This window comes from Nannobrachium achirus (assembly GCF_963921795.1).
Source record: "Nannobrachium achirus genome assembly, chromosome: 21".
Lineage (NCBI taxonomy): Eukaryota > Metazoa > Chordata > Actinopteri > Myctophiformes > Myctophidae > Nannobrachium > Nannobrachium achirus.
Window position 1 is genome coordinate 40,690,589 of NC_137828.1, and position 14,322 is coordinate 40,704,910.

Consider the following 14,322-nt stretch of genomic DNA (forward strand, 5'->3'; position numbering starts at 1 on the left):
CTACAAGCTTGTATATCTGCTATTTTTTTTAATTTAAAGCATAAAATATTGCGTCATAATGTGTTCAGGCCTAAATGAGGTTAAAGAGAGATGGTCCTTACTCTTCCGCTTGGATGGAGTCTGCTGGGGCCACATAGTTGCTGGGGATGTAGCCCTTCTTCCCCGTGTTGATGGAGTGAGCCTCCCACCAGTCTCCCTCGCTACAAGGAGGACCACAAGGACAGTTCAAAGGACACATACTAATTTATACCAAAGATAGACCATCCCAATTGGCACCAATAGTGGCGAAATGGCACACAAATCCTACAAAGTGGGTGTCGCAAACGACCTACTGTATATTATTTACTGGTGCTAAATCCTGTGATAGTGTGTTGCTGAGACAGAGAAAGGTCGAAGTTGATTTTCTCCAGATTTGTCTCTCTGAAAAAAGCCATTTTAGTATGAAGATCTTGGGAATATTGTGTAGCTTGTGACAATTGGGTCCAATATTTAGTTCAGTGACCATGAGGCTAAAGACTGGTTCAGAAGCTGTGTTCACGTTCACTCTTCCATTGGAAGAAATAGACTCCAAACTGCTTCTGGTCTCCTAAAAAGCCAGCCACCTACTTCACGCAGACACAGGAAGTAAACCGGAGATGGCATGTCGTCTTTCTTTTTTCTTTGTCTTGGTTTGCAGTGTACACAAAAACAGCAGATCTACAAGCTCACAACACGCTGCATAGCAACACAATGTGAGCTGGTAGATCCGCTGTTTTCACATAGGCAACAATGGCAGGCAACTAAGTGCGAATCAGGCGTAACAGTCAGTGAAGTGGCACACTGAAGAAATCATTCAATAAGCCAGGGCAGGAATAGAAATGGTAATGTTACCAGTTAGTTGGGCAAATGCTTAGTAATGTTCAGGCCTTCAAGACTTTTTGCAGAATTATTCCTCCTTAACCAGCATGAGGTTAAATGGAAATGGCTTGGAGGTGTCCATTACTCTCCCCATGGAGTTTCGCCAGGCACCAACACTGGACTCTAGCATTTAGCAATGTATTCAGTCTTAATCCAGAGCGATTTACAGTAAGCAAGGACACCATGAAGTAATACATCAAATGCATAGAAATAGTAAACTAGTATAGGTAAACCAAGAGCCCATCATCAGTCTAAAGCGTATAATAATCAAAACATCTGTACATTGAAAGTCTGGGACGTGTAGAGCGTTTTCCCAGATATTTTAGGGAAGATTCTGACAGCTTCCCTGTGTTAGCTGATCTTTTGGCAGCTAGTTTATTTTGCTGATGTAAAGCGTCCTTGGGTGTCTTGAAAGGCGCTATATAAATTCAAGTTATTATTAGTATTAGTATTAGTATTATTGAAGGGGGTAACAATCCATTTGCTTAGTTCCAAATTCTTTACTTCCCCCATCCTAATTCTGTTCCACTATTCTTTGAAAATTATTATTCTCTTTCCATTTTCACAAGTTCATTCAGTACAAAATGATTTAGAGGGGGGCATATTTAAAGCGTGTGCAGGGTTGAATACATCAAGTCTAGTTTGCATTACCGCTACAATCTCTAATGGAGGATTTAGTTGACACAATGAAATAAAATGAAAGATAGCTGTGTGAGGCACACAGCCAGATTTGGGAGACCTGTAAGCCATCTATCTCATTCATTATAAAGGCCAGTAGCTGCAGGTGCAGTTTTAGAGATTCCTGCCCTAAAAAGATACACACAGTGATCATTACTTAATCGTCTTTGTCGTGTGGAAACCTCACATCTCCTAAACGTGTTAATTTGCAGGATTCAAATTCAAATATAGCAAAAGTAGCAGATCGACAGCAATGATACACAGAACTAATTGCAGGGAAAATACATGCTTTTAATGCCTTGAATTATTATAACCCTGTAGAATGATGGCCGAAGGAAGACTTAAACGTACGTGTTGTTTATGATCTGGAAGCGGTCTCCCTTTTTGAACGACAGGTCGTCCGATGTCCGAGCTTCATAGTCGTACAAGGCCACAAAGAACGTTACTCCACCTGTGAAAAGGACAGACAGACACGCACAGATATAATAAAATAACAATAATAACTTGAATTTATAGAGCGCCTTTTAAAAGCCCAAGGCGCTTAACAAAACAGAAATAAACACGTTAAGTGTCCAAAAGCCTGTATAAACAACTGTCTCTTCAGTGCAGACTTGAAGGAGTCCAATGTTGGCAACTGGCAAATGGTCATGGGGAGAGAGTTCCAGAAGGGTTGGGGCCGCCACACTGAAAGCTCTATCGCCAAGGGTCCGCTTATTGCTGGGAGGCATGGTGAGGAGTCCCAGGTCAGCAGGACTCAGGTTCCGGTCCGGGGAGTAGGCCTTGAGGAGGTCTGACAGGTACTGTGGGGCTATAGAGAGCATGGAGAGCTTTATAGGTTAGGAGGAGCAGTTTGTAGGTGATGCGGAACTTGACCGGAGGCCAGTGGAGGCGTTTGAGGGTGGGGGTGATGTGCTGCCAGGGTTTGGTAAGGGTGAGCACTAGTGAGAGACCGATATATCGGCCGCCGATTATCGGTAGCCGATATGGCCTTATTTGGGCATATCGGTTTATATCGGTATCGGTGAAATTTTCCGCCGATATAAAAATAAATAAATAAAAAACTGGCCGGTGCTGGGAGCTCTGTGGACTGGTGAATGGTAGTGGCAATGAAATATTTTGTCCAGCAGAGGGCACCATTCCTTCACACTGAGGCCAGGCCAGCCCAGTGGAGTGTGTGTGTGTGTGTGTGTGTGTGTGTGTGTGTGTGTGTGTGTGTGTGTGTGTGTGTGTGTGTGTGTGTGTGTGTGTGTGTGTGTGTGTGTGTGCGTGCCTGTGTGTGTGTGTGTGTGTGTGTGTGTGTGTGTGTGTGTGTGTGCGTGATAACTCACATAACGTCTCACGTTGCTGAAGAACAACAAAGATAATTCCAAACAAAGTCCAACAAAGATAATTCCAAACAATGTCCATGGGAGTATAGGGACAGCACTTGTTGGTGATCTAAGGATTGCATTTTTAATTCCCTTTATAGAGTTTAAAACGACCAGTTCTACCGGAGCTAGCATTAGCCATTAGCCAAACTGTGTGAGTGGAGAGAGGAGGAAGGAAGCGTGTTGCCAGACTTATGGGAGAGAAACAAGCAAACTGGTATATAAAACAAAACACTGTGTGGACAATGGAAAGAAGAGTGTTGCCAGATTTATGCGAGAGAAACAAGCAAACTGGTATATAGATCATAAAAAGTGAGCTCCCCTCCTCCTTTACTGTATGGTGAATTGACAACGTAGTGTGTTTTGTGTCAGCCGAGCCTTGTCAGGCCTGTCAATGTCAGGCCTGTCAATGCTCCTGGATTGTGTGTAAAAATATAATGATAATAATAATAACTCATTTGCTGCCCCCGCCCAAGTTTCCCGAGTTGGCAGCCATTTTTCTTTTTCAAAAAACATTTTTTTTTTCAATTTCTTTTTTTTTCAAAACATTTTTTTTTTAATTTTTTTTTTCAAAACATTTTTTTTCCTTCAAAACTTCTATTTTTTCAAAAACTTTAATTTTTTTTTTTTTTCAAAAATATTTTATATCGGTATCGTATCGGTATCGGTGATGGGGCCCCCCCCTCTTGTATCGTATCGTATCGGTTAAAAAAAAAGTCTATCGGTCGGACACTAGTGAGCACCCTGGCAGATGAGTTTTGTACATACTGCAGTCTGTCCAGGGCAGACTGCAGATGCATTATGTCAGGGGGTCTTCAACAGGGGGTCCGGGACCCCTTGGGGGTCATCAGAGTTACTACATGGTCTTTGTGATAGGATCATTCTTTTAAATTAACAACTTGAACCCTCGCACCTCTTTTCGCAGCGCGAGGTGTGAGGTGTTGAGAGCTTGTAGATCGGCTATTTTCAGCAAAGGTTTGGTGTAAAGGTAAAAAAGAGCAGACCAAGTACAGACTGAAAGGTCAAGTTAACTAAAAACACCAGTCCAACATAGGCTGTCAAACAAGTCTATGAATCTATCTATGAAATCGATGCAAGTCTGCATCACACATTTATAAAATATCTAAAGGGAGTCCCTGCTTCATCTCTCTCTCTCAGCTAATGGGTCCTTGGCCTGAAAACGTTGAAGACTCCTGTATTATAAATGCACACACAATAACAAACTGACCTTTTGTGTCAAATTGGATGCCATTAGCAGCTACCTCTAGCGAGCGAGGCGACAGTAATGATGTGCGTTCAGGCACATTGAAATGACACGGCGGAGAGGCCTCCACACAGAGAAACAGCAGATGTGTTCAAGGCTGTGCTGCGTTGCTGTCGACAGGCTAATTAAGATAAATGTGTGTCAGGTTGCTAATAATTCTATTAGATAGTATACTAGATATATCCTCACTGTCGGGCAGAAACCTCTTATCTCCATATTTTAACTGCTTGTGTTTTTCTGTAATTTTAACGCCCTACTTGATCACACTACAGCGTCACACAAAAGCATCAAAGGTAGCAGATCTACAAGCTCGAAACGTGACGCGAATCAGCGCGTTTTGAGCTTGCAGATCTGCTACTTTTGAATTTGAATCCTGAAAAGTAAAGTTTGGGACGTATGAGGTTTCCACTCGACACAGACGAGGAGACTAAGGAACAATTTTTGAATAATCTTCTGTCTCCCTCTCTGTTTATTTATTTATTTTTTGTTTCTTGATGGCCTTGAAAAGTTCAAAACCATTAAGCAAGAGGACAGATGAAAATAGAAAGAAAATAGACAAAAGTAGTACAGAACTGGCCATGGAGAAAACACTACTAATAATACACTTTAAGCACTTCACACACAGGGTTACAAAGTGTGCCTTCACTCTCAGCTTTCCTTCCATCTCCATTAAAGGAGTAGTTCACCCCCAAAATGTTTTTATTTTTGGAGCTGTGTGCAGCTCCCTATACTGTACGTGGCTGTGTGGGTCTTTGTGTCTGTGTGTGTGTCTGTCTGTCTGTGTGAATGTAGCCTGACTTCGGCGCGTAACTAGTGCCGCACCATTTACGCCACTCGCGCAATATATACATCAAAATGTGCGGCTCGGCCGGGAATGGTGTTCTATTACCTTTCGTTCCGATCCGCCTTACCATGCCGACGTAATCGGCAAAAAACGACGCGTAATTGTCCCCATTGACTTATAATGGGACAATGCAAGAAATCACTTTCAAGTATTTTTCTCTCGTAAACCATAGGAGCTACAGTTTCAAACCTCGGAGAGGAGATTCATAATGATTTTAAGAATGAATCGAAAAATAATTACATCACTCGGCCTCATGCTCTGCGCATGCGTCAGAGCTGCACCCCAAACGCCGAACACAGCTGACAGCCTCGCCAAAACTGGCCCTTTTACACTATTTCCAGGCATTTATTTTACTTTCTTTTTTTAGTCATGATAGTTTTAACTCTATACTTTAGTTTCACAACAAGATTTTAGCAATCGGATACCTTGACTACTAATTATATGCCTGCCATCGACCTGTGGTAACCGGCTTAGCAGCGTTGCATGCAGTGCGACAGCTAACCTGACAGCTGACAGCTAGCCTTACCAACCACCAGAGAAGAGAGACCACTCTCGCCTTACCCGACGCCAACCCAACGCAACAGGCCCACTCTGTGGGCCTCACGGGTAAGTGCCGAACCTCAACGGTACCTGCTAGACTGTCCTAGTGCTCACTATCGTGCCATCTTTCCATATGGTTTTGAATTGAGTCTACTAATCTCCGTGGGCTACTCTGTAGCCCCCGCGGGTACGTGTCATTGAGCTGCTGCCTGCCTGTCTACCTCTGATCCTGCCTGTCAACAACACATGTCCATTACTATTACGCTTTTACTGGCCAAAGCTTTCTTTTTTCCCCAGCACCACCACCATGTCTCTTACCGTAACATCCAACTGCGATGGCTGCCTCCACCTGTCAGGAAGAGTAGCCGAACTTCTGGGAAGAATAACGATACTCCATCAGATCAAAGAAGATGAGCTGCTCCTTGACTCACTGTGTCCCGAGGTCTCCTCCCCAGCCCTGGAAATGGATTCATCGGACCCCGAGGTGTTCATTGGCCCGGCAGCACCCTCCCAAGCAGTCGGGGACCTGGACACTACGGTCCCGGTGTCGGTGTGTGCAAGCCCCGCCGCCTCAACCGAGGTCAGACGGGACTTGGGCGACAGTGCCCTTGTGGAGCCGTCCGACCGCTGGGTACAGTATGGAGCCAGGCCAAAACGACCCCAGTCCTGCTCCACTCCAGGTCCCTGGTCACTAGTCCCCAGAAAAGGGAAAAAAGCACCGTCGCTCGCCATAAAATCCTGTTCGCCTCAGCCGTTTTCCACGAAAAACAGTTACTCCATACTGGACGTTCAGGAATATCCCCCCCTTGTGCCTTCTGACTCGGGAGGTTCGTCCTCCCAATCCCATGTACTCCACTCTCTCATGGCCATATCGTCTGCCCCGGCCACAAATCGCTGCTCCCCGGGGATATCCCCATCTCCCCGCCTCGGTTCCATGGCGGACCCGTCGGCGGCTCGGACCTCCAGCGGGTCGGGGGCAAAATCAAAAACAAAATCTGCGCGGCAAAGGATGCTGCTATCCGCTGTCAAAAGACAGTCTGGGGGTCCTCGTCCTCCTCCTCCCCAAACACATAAACAGCGCACCATCCAGCCGCTCACTTCCACTTGTCCCGACACTGAAGCCCCGGTCTCGAAATCCACAGAATCCATGAAGCCCCGGCCACTCTTTAACCCAACCACTCTTCTGATTGGAGACAGCACTATAAGACGGGTTAGATTCTTTAATTGCACCACGATTTGCCTCCCGGGTGCTAAAGTAATCACCATCTCCAAAGCACTCCAAGATTTGCTCCCGTCACTTCCACCCACCATTCAGCGTATAATAGTTCACGTCGGAACAAACGACACAGCCCTCCGTCAATCAGAATCAACAAGAGATCATTTCCTGCACCTGATCGATCAGTTACGCAACCATGGACTTCCATTTCTACTTTCCGGGCCCCTTCCCACGTACGATCGGGGTGAGGAAAAGTTCAGTAGGTTGGTTGGTCTGTGCGCTTGGCTCCAGCGCGTCTGCCGTGACTTTGACATAGGCTACATCGATAATTTCGACCTGTTCTGGGAACGTCCGTCCTTTCATAAAGACGGACTACATCCAAGCAGATGGGGTAGTAGTGCACTAGCGACCAAAATAGCCATCACCGTCCACTACCTCGCTCCAAACCTGACCACAACAACACTGACCAGTCCAACTACGTCCGCCACAAATTGACGTCCCCCTGGTCCCAGCTCCCAAAACAATAGTTCCTCCCCACCTCCTAGTCCATCTCTCCTCGGGCTCGGACCACTATACACACTCTCAATTCCTGATCCTAACACAACTAATAACTTAATAACTAATAATGCTGCTCTCCCAACAAATGTATTAAACAATAATAACGTTACAAGACTGATTTCAGCCCCAGGCTGCCACTATAGGCACAAAAATACCCCATGTCTTCATCCAGCCCATAACTCCTCACCATCCAAACTCTCCATCGCCCCCTACTGGTCGGGAGTGGAATTACATTCACAAATCGCCTCACAAATTCATTCCATCCATGTTAGGATTACTCCTAGGCTGAATAACCCATACATCAAGCGCTCTGTAGTTTCATCACATTTAATATCAATTCCCCCATGCCCCACACTCACTGAGCTTAAGATGAACCCTGTCTCTATCACTCCTCACACTTCCACTAGGTTTGGGCTGCTAAATGTTAGATCCTTAAATAACAAAACGTTCACCTATTGTGATTTCATTAAAGATAATAAGCTAGATTTTTTTATTATAACAGAGTCCTGGTTAAACAGCTCTGACTCTGTACTTCTAGTTCAGACTACACCCCCAAATTATTCTTTTTTCCATCAACCCAGGATGTCCGGCCGTGCAGGTGGTGGACTAGCGGTTATTCACAAAGATACATTTAAATGCTCCCCAGTAAATATATCTGTCACGTTTAAATCATTTGAAATGCTGAGCTTTGTGGTTAATGGTAAGGCCCCCTTTTTATGCATTGTCATCTATAGACCCCCCAAAAGTGGGCCCATTTTCCTTGATGAGTTCTCAGAACTATTATCCATAATAACTCCCAAATATGATCATATAGCCGTTCTCGGAGACTTCAACATTCATGTATGCTGCCCCTCACACCCTCTGGCGAAGGATCTTATCACAATCATTGAGTCATTTAACTTTGTCCAGTCAGTCTGTCAACCAACTCATAATAAGGGCCACACTCTTGACCTCCTCCTTTCACTTGGTGTCTCTCCCAGTATATTGGAATTTATATCTTTCCCTAACAATTTAACTGACCATAAGGCCATTATTTTTAACTTGCCCCTCCCCCACATTAACTCAAATATCTGTCTCCCAGTCCGCCACACTCGCACCATCGACTCTACAACGGCCACCTCATTTGCTGAGATATTTTTGTCATCAGTACCCTCTCCCAATCCCCTCCATAACATAGATAAGCTCATCCACGATTTTGATACTGCTTCTTTAGCCATCCTGGATTCGATAGCACCCCTCAAAGCTGCCAAACCCAAAAATAAATCTTCGCCATGGTTAAGTGACCAGACCAGACTCTTAAAGAGACAGTGCAGACAAGCCGAGCGCAAATGGAAATCTGACAATCTCCACATCTCCCTAGACATCCTGAAGACTCTCATGGCTGATTATCAAAGTGCAGTCAAGACTGCAAGATCAGACTATTTCTCCAATATCATCTCAACCAATAGCCATAACCCCAGGACTCTGTTCAAGGTGCTAGACTCAGTCACCAACCCCACCTCCTCTGATACCAACCAACTCTCCCAAGAGAAATGTGTTGAATTCCTCAACTACTTTCTTAGCAAGGTTGATAACATCAGATCTCATATAATCCCTGACACTAGCTGTGCACCATTTTCCCCAAACATCTCAGTTTCGTTCAATCAATTCTCACATGTCACCTACCAGACCCTAGAAAAAACTATCTCCTCAATGAAAGCATCTTCCTGTCAACTGGACCCCATTCCCACCAAAATCCTCAAGGAGGTTTTTCACTCAGTTTCACCCCACATTTTGGCCATTATTAATACATCTCTATCCACTGGCACCTTTCCCTCTGTCTTCAAACATGCCATCATCCAGCCCTTACTCAAGAAACCCAACTTAGATCCATCTGTCCTAAATAACTACAGGCCAATTTCCAAATTATCATTTCTGTCAAAGGTTTTAGAAAAAATCATCTCCTCCCAATTAATCACCTTCATGAATAATAACGACATCTTTGAGCAATTTCAATCTGGATTTAGGGCCCTCCACAGTACAGAAACTGCCCTTATTAAGATAACAAATGATCTCCTACTTTCCATCGATAATGGCGACTGTGCTATCTTAGTATTACTTGATCTAAGCGCGGCCTTCGACACGGTCGACCACTCCATCATGCTTACATGCCTGGAGCGATGGGTTGGCGTACAGGGATCCGCCCTAGAACTCCTGCGCTCCTATTTATGCAACAGATCCTTTTCAGTAGTCTCAGGGGACACCTCCTCCCACTCTGCCCCTCTCACATGCGGTGTCCCGCAGGGGTCTGTCCTTGGACCCCTGCTCTTCTCTATATACATGCTGGAGCTGGGTCATATCATACGCAAGCACAAGCTCTGCTTCCACTGCTACGCGGATGACTCGCAAATATACATTCCAGTTAAATCCCCGACTAGTGGCAGCTTAGACGGTTTGAGGGCTTGTCTCGCCGACATAAACTCTTGGATGTCACAAAATGTCCTCCAATTGAACACCGACAAGACAGACATTGTCCTCTTTGGCCCCCCAAACCTCACTAACATCCTAAAAGACGACCTGGCACTCTATCAAGTGCTGTTAAACCCATAGCAAAAAGCCTAGGTGTCTTCTTCGACTCAGACCTCACTTTTAATGTACAAGTTACAAAAACCGTCCAATCCTGTTTTTACCAACTCCGAACAATTGCAAAAATCAAGTCAGTCCTGTCACCTCCAGACCTAGAAAAAGTAATTCATGCATTCATAACCTCCCGTTTGGATTACTGTAATGGACTCTACACCGGCCTAACACACAAAGTCATTTCTCGCCTACAATTGGTACAAAATGCAGCTGCCAGACTCTTGACGAACACAAAAAAACGTGCCCATATCACCCCGGTCTTAGCAACCCTCCACTGGCTTCCTGTAGTTTTTAGAATTGATTTTAAAATTCTTTTATTAGCTTTTAAGGCCCAAAAGGGTCTTGCCCCACAATATATCACTGACCTGGTGCCGCCCTATAATCCCTCACGCAGCCTCAGATCCTCTGAGGAGGCCCTCCTGGAGGTCACAAACACACAAAGGGTGACAAAGGGTGATCGGGCGTTTGCCGCACGTGCACCCAAGCTATGGAACGCCCTACCCGTGGCAATCAGGAAAGCTGATTCCTTGGCATCTTTTAAATCACTTTTAAAGACTCACCTGTTCAGAAAAGCCTTCCCCTAGATCACCTCATTTGCCTTAATTGTGTTGTGTGTCCTTATTGCCTGTGTATTTTTATTGCTTAAATTGCCTTAGTTTTTTGATTTTATGTTGTGTGCTTTTATTGCCTGCTCTTAATTGTTTAGTTTCTATGGTTCTTATTGTTTTTCTCCTGTATGCTTCATTTTTATTGTTGTTCAGCACTTTGTAACTTATGTTTTGAAAAGTGCTATATAAATAAAGTTATTATTATTATTATTATTATTATGGTGGCGCTATAACGGCCCACTTTACGTTTTGCCCCGTAACTCTTGAACCGTAGATCGGAAAATTAAAATTCTTTTTTCCCTGGATTCCTTGGGTCAAGACGCATCTCCCCATATAGGCCACGCCCATTTGCGCCAGGATAGATTTTCCGCCATCTTGAATTTTCTCCAAAACACACTTTTTGCTCCTTTTCCTACATATTTTCTTCAAATGTCACAAAAATCGGTACACATGATCCACACACACACACACACACACACACACACACACACACACACACACACACACACACACACACACACACACACACACACACACACACACACACACACACACACACACACACACACACACACACACACACACACAGCTCCACTTCACACGGGTGTGATTTTTCTTCTATTGATTACTCACGCCATGGAGACTTGAGTTCATTAATATTTTTTGTTTTTGTTGCATTCCTAAGACAAAAAAAGCTAAAAAGTAAATTCACTCCCATTGATTCCGGATGGGGGTACATTTATTGTAATCAAATTATTGTCTTAGATATGTGACAAAAATCATTTTGGGGGTGAACTACTCCTTTAAAGTAAATAAAGTGCAAAAGGGACAAGGACTGATAAGTCCCCCTCATTAAGAAAACAGCATGTGTTCTCCATGGTGTCTATAGGGAAGGGGTCGTCAACAGGGGGTACGGGACCCCTAGGGGGTCATCAGAGTTACTACAGGGGGTCCTCCAAATCTTCCAAATCTTTTTATATTAACAACTTGAACCCTAGTGTCCATATTCTTAGAACTGTAGCCAAAAATAGCAGATCTACAAGGTCACAACGTGAAAGGTCAAGTACATTAGGTAATTGGCCTGAAAACGTTGAAGGCCACTGCTACAGGGTGCCGCACAGAAAGACCACTGTGGACAAGAGAATAAACACTGACTTAACAAGCAGATTGGCCTTGTGTTCAGAGACAGTAGACAGACACTGTCTTGTTACAGCTGATCGCTGCCATCTTTTTATGGCAGTGCTTCTCAAACTTTTTCATGTCAAGGACCCCCAAATTGATATGTGTTTGGCCCGCGGATCCCCATCTGAAAATGTTTTGTGCCATGGACCCCCAGAAGAGTATATCTGTGTTAAAAAAACAATTTTGGAGAACCACTGTTCTAAATCCTAAGAGTTTTCTGAAAAACTAAAATCTAAAATGACACAGATGCTTTCTCTCTCTAAATATTAGTTCCAGGGACCCCCCCAGAAGAGTTACAAATGTTCGCTTAAAAAATACATACTGTATATTCAAAGATTTGCACACATTTTCACGCTTTAAAAAAATAGTAAATCCACAAGCTCGCGAGTGCCGCGCTGTGAGCTTGTATATCTGCTATTTTTCAATAGCTAAAGTATAAAATAATTAAGGGCCCTCCACCTTGGGCCCTAGTAACTCAGTCCCACTCCCCCCCCCCCCAACCCCCCCCCCCCCCCCTTGGGAAGCCCCTGAGGACGTGCTCCACTTTAATCACTCCCTCCATAATGAAAACAGTTATTTACTCTTTGGTTCTGTCTCATTTAGAATTCGTCAGCCACACAATCTGATTAGAAAAAGTTACAGGTTGCTCAGAATAAAGCGGCTCATCTGGCACTAGGCTGTTCATAGAGGACAAGTATTTAGCTTTAGCTATACAAAAAAAAAAGAAAAAAACGTTTTCATAACATTCTGCTAACTGGGCAGGTGGTGCAGCTGGCAAATAACAGCAGTCAGACCTCACAGCCAGTTCTAGCCCTAATCATCTAATCACAATCGTTCCCAATTATCTTTGCATAATCGTCATATATTCATTTCCATGTTAAAAATGTTCACGTATTTTCAGAAATTGTGGAAATAGCAGCTCAAAACGCGTCAATGCATTTTTGAGCCCAAGCCAATTCACTTTGGTATATGACCACCACACCACTGAGAACAACGCCACCAACAGTAATCCCCTTATCTCCTGCAGAATCCAAACAGTGTGCCTAGTGCCCAGTGCCCCCATGCCGCCACAGGCCAGGGTGCAGATAATCCAACAGAGGGCAGGATTACAAGCTTAATCCCACATAAACAGTATGTCCAGAACTCTAACCCTAAATCCCACATAAACATTTAAAGGACAACTCCGCCCTAAATAACTTCTAGGCTAATTTTCCTACTTATATTGAGCCAAAATTACTGTCCATGGGGTCTATCAGGCACAAATGCTCCTGTTGTCCAGTTTCCCCAGCAGAACCCAGCAGCTCTCATAGCATAGAGTGGAGCCTATAAGCCTATCACTTTTACACTATTTTGTTGTGGTCAAAAGTGATTTTATTTTTCATGAATGTGTTACTAGTTGTCATTACAAACACATCCATGCCATCGTTGTCCCACAAAAGCCATCACACTCTGCTAAACAGATGTTATGCTTTTATGTGTTTTACCAAGTCCCGGAAAAGATGCCCTGTGATTGGCCAGTACAGTCACTTTGATTGGCAGTTGTGCCGAATGCTCACCCCAAAACATGATTTATGAGACTGTGGTGACTTGTGTGGAGCAAACAAGGCATGGATGTGTTTGTAATGACAACTACCGGTAGTAACACATTCATGAAAAAAGAAATCACTTTTGACCACACCAAATAGTGTAAAAGCGATAGGCTTATATGCTCCACTCTATGCTATGAGAGCTGCTGGGTTCTGCTGGGGAAACTGGACAACAGGAGCATTTCTGCCTAATAGACCCCATGGACAGTCTTTATGGATCAATATAAGTAGGAAAATGTGCCTAGAAGTGATTTAGGGCGGAGTTGTCCTTTAACATTATGTGCAGAATGCAAGAGTTCTCTACCACAGTGGTTCTCAATGTGTGGCTCGGGACCCCCAGGGGAGTCCCCACCAGGGTTGGGATCCGGAACCGTGGGAACCCGATCCAAGATTGAGGATCCAGAAACGGTTCCATCATCACATTTGGAATCGTTTCCAGAAACGTTTTATTTTTATTTTCATGACACTGTCAGAGCTGGTATGTGGACTTCACGTCTGCTATACAATTACAATACTAGTGGTTCTCAAATGTTTTAATTTCAAGTTCCATCATAACTCTCAGAGTTACAAGCCCATAAGGATCCATTTGGTTCCATGTGTACATTCTCGGAGTTATACAGGAGGGAATCGTCCCCCCCAGTCCCCACATGATTTGGGGATTCTTGGGGGTCCCCAGACGATTAGCTAACGTGCAACATTGTTTTCTCACTCAACAATAAGCAAACCAAGATACAATATTAAGCCTATACAGCAGGGTATCTGCACATTTATAAAGTGACAATCTAATGACTTTTAAGAACTATTTAATACCTCAAAGATTATAAACTCAGGGTTCCCACACATTTTTACCAATGAATTTCCAAAACTTTTCGAAAACTTTTCCAGAATATTTAATCCAATTTCCAGGACTATATAACAATAATTCAGTGCATTAACGAGTCGCTTAAATGACCAAAGACCGGC

At 44.0% G+C, this 14,322-nt stretch overlaps 1 protein-coding gene across 1 annotated transcript in view; it reads right to left on the bottom strand.

The window, feature by feature from the left end:
* Positions 1–14,322, bottom strand: part of LOC308306568 (tyrosine-protein kinase Yes) — a gene marked incomplete at its 3' end in the record, with an annotated part of 56,945 nt that overhangs the window by 20,872 nt on the left and 21,751 nt on the right. Inside the window, exons 3-4 of the mRNA XM_080751606.1 lie at positions 1,927–2,026; positions 102–200 (exon numbers count right to left, since the gene is read on the bottom strand). Of these exons, the coding sequence (XP_080607732.1) occupies positions 102–200; positions 1,927–2,026 (199 nt within the window). The remainder of the gene's footprint in view (positions 1–101; positions 201–1,926; positions 2,027–14,322) is intronic.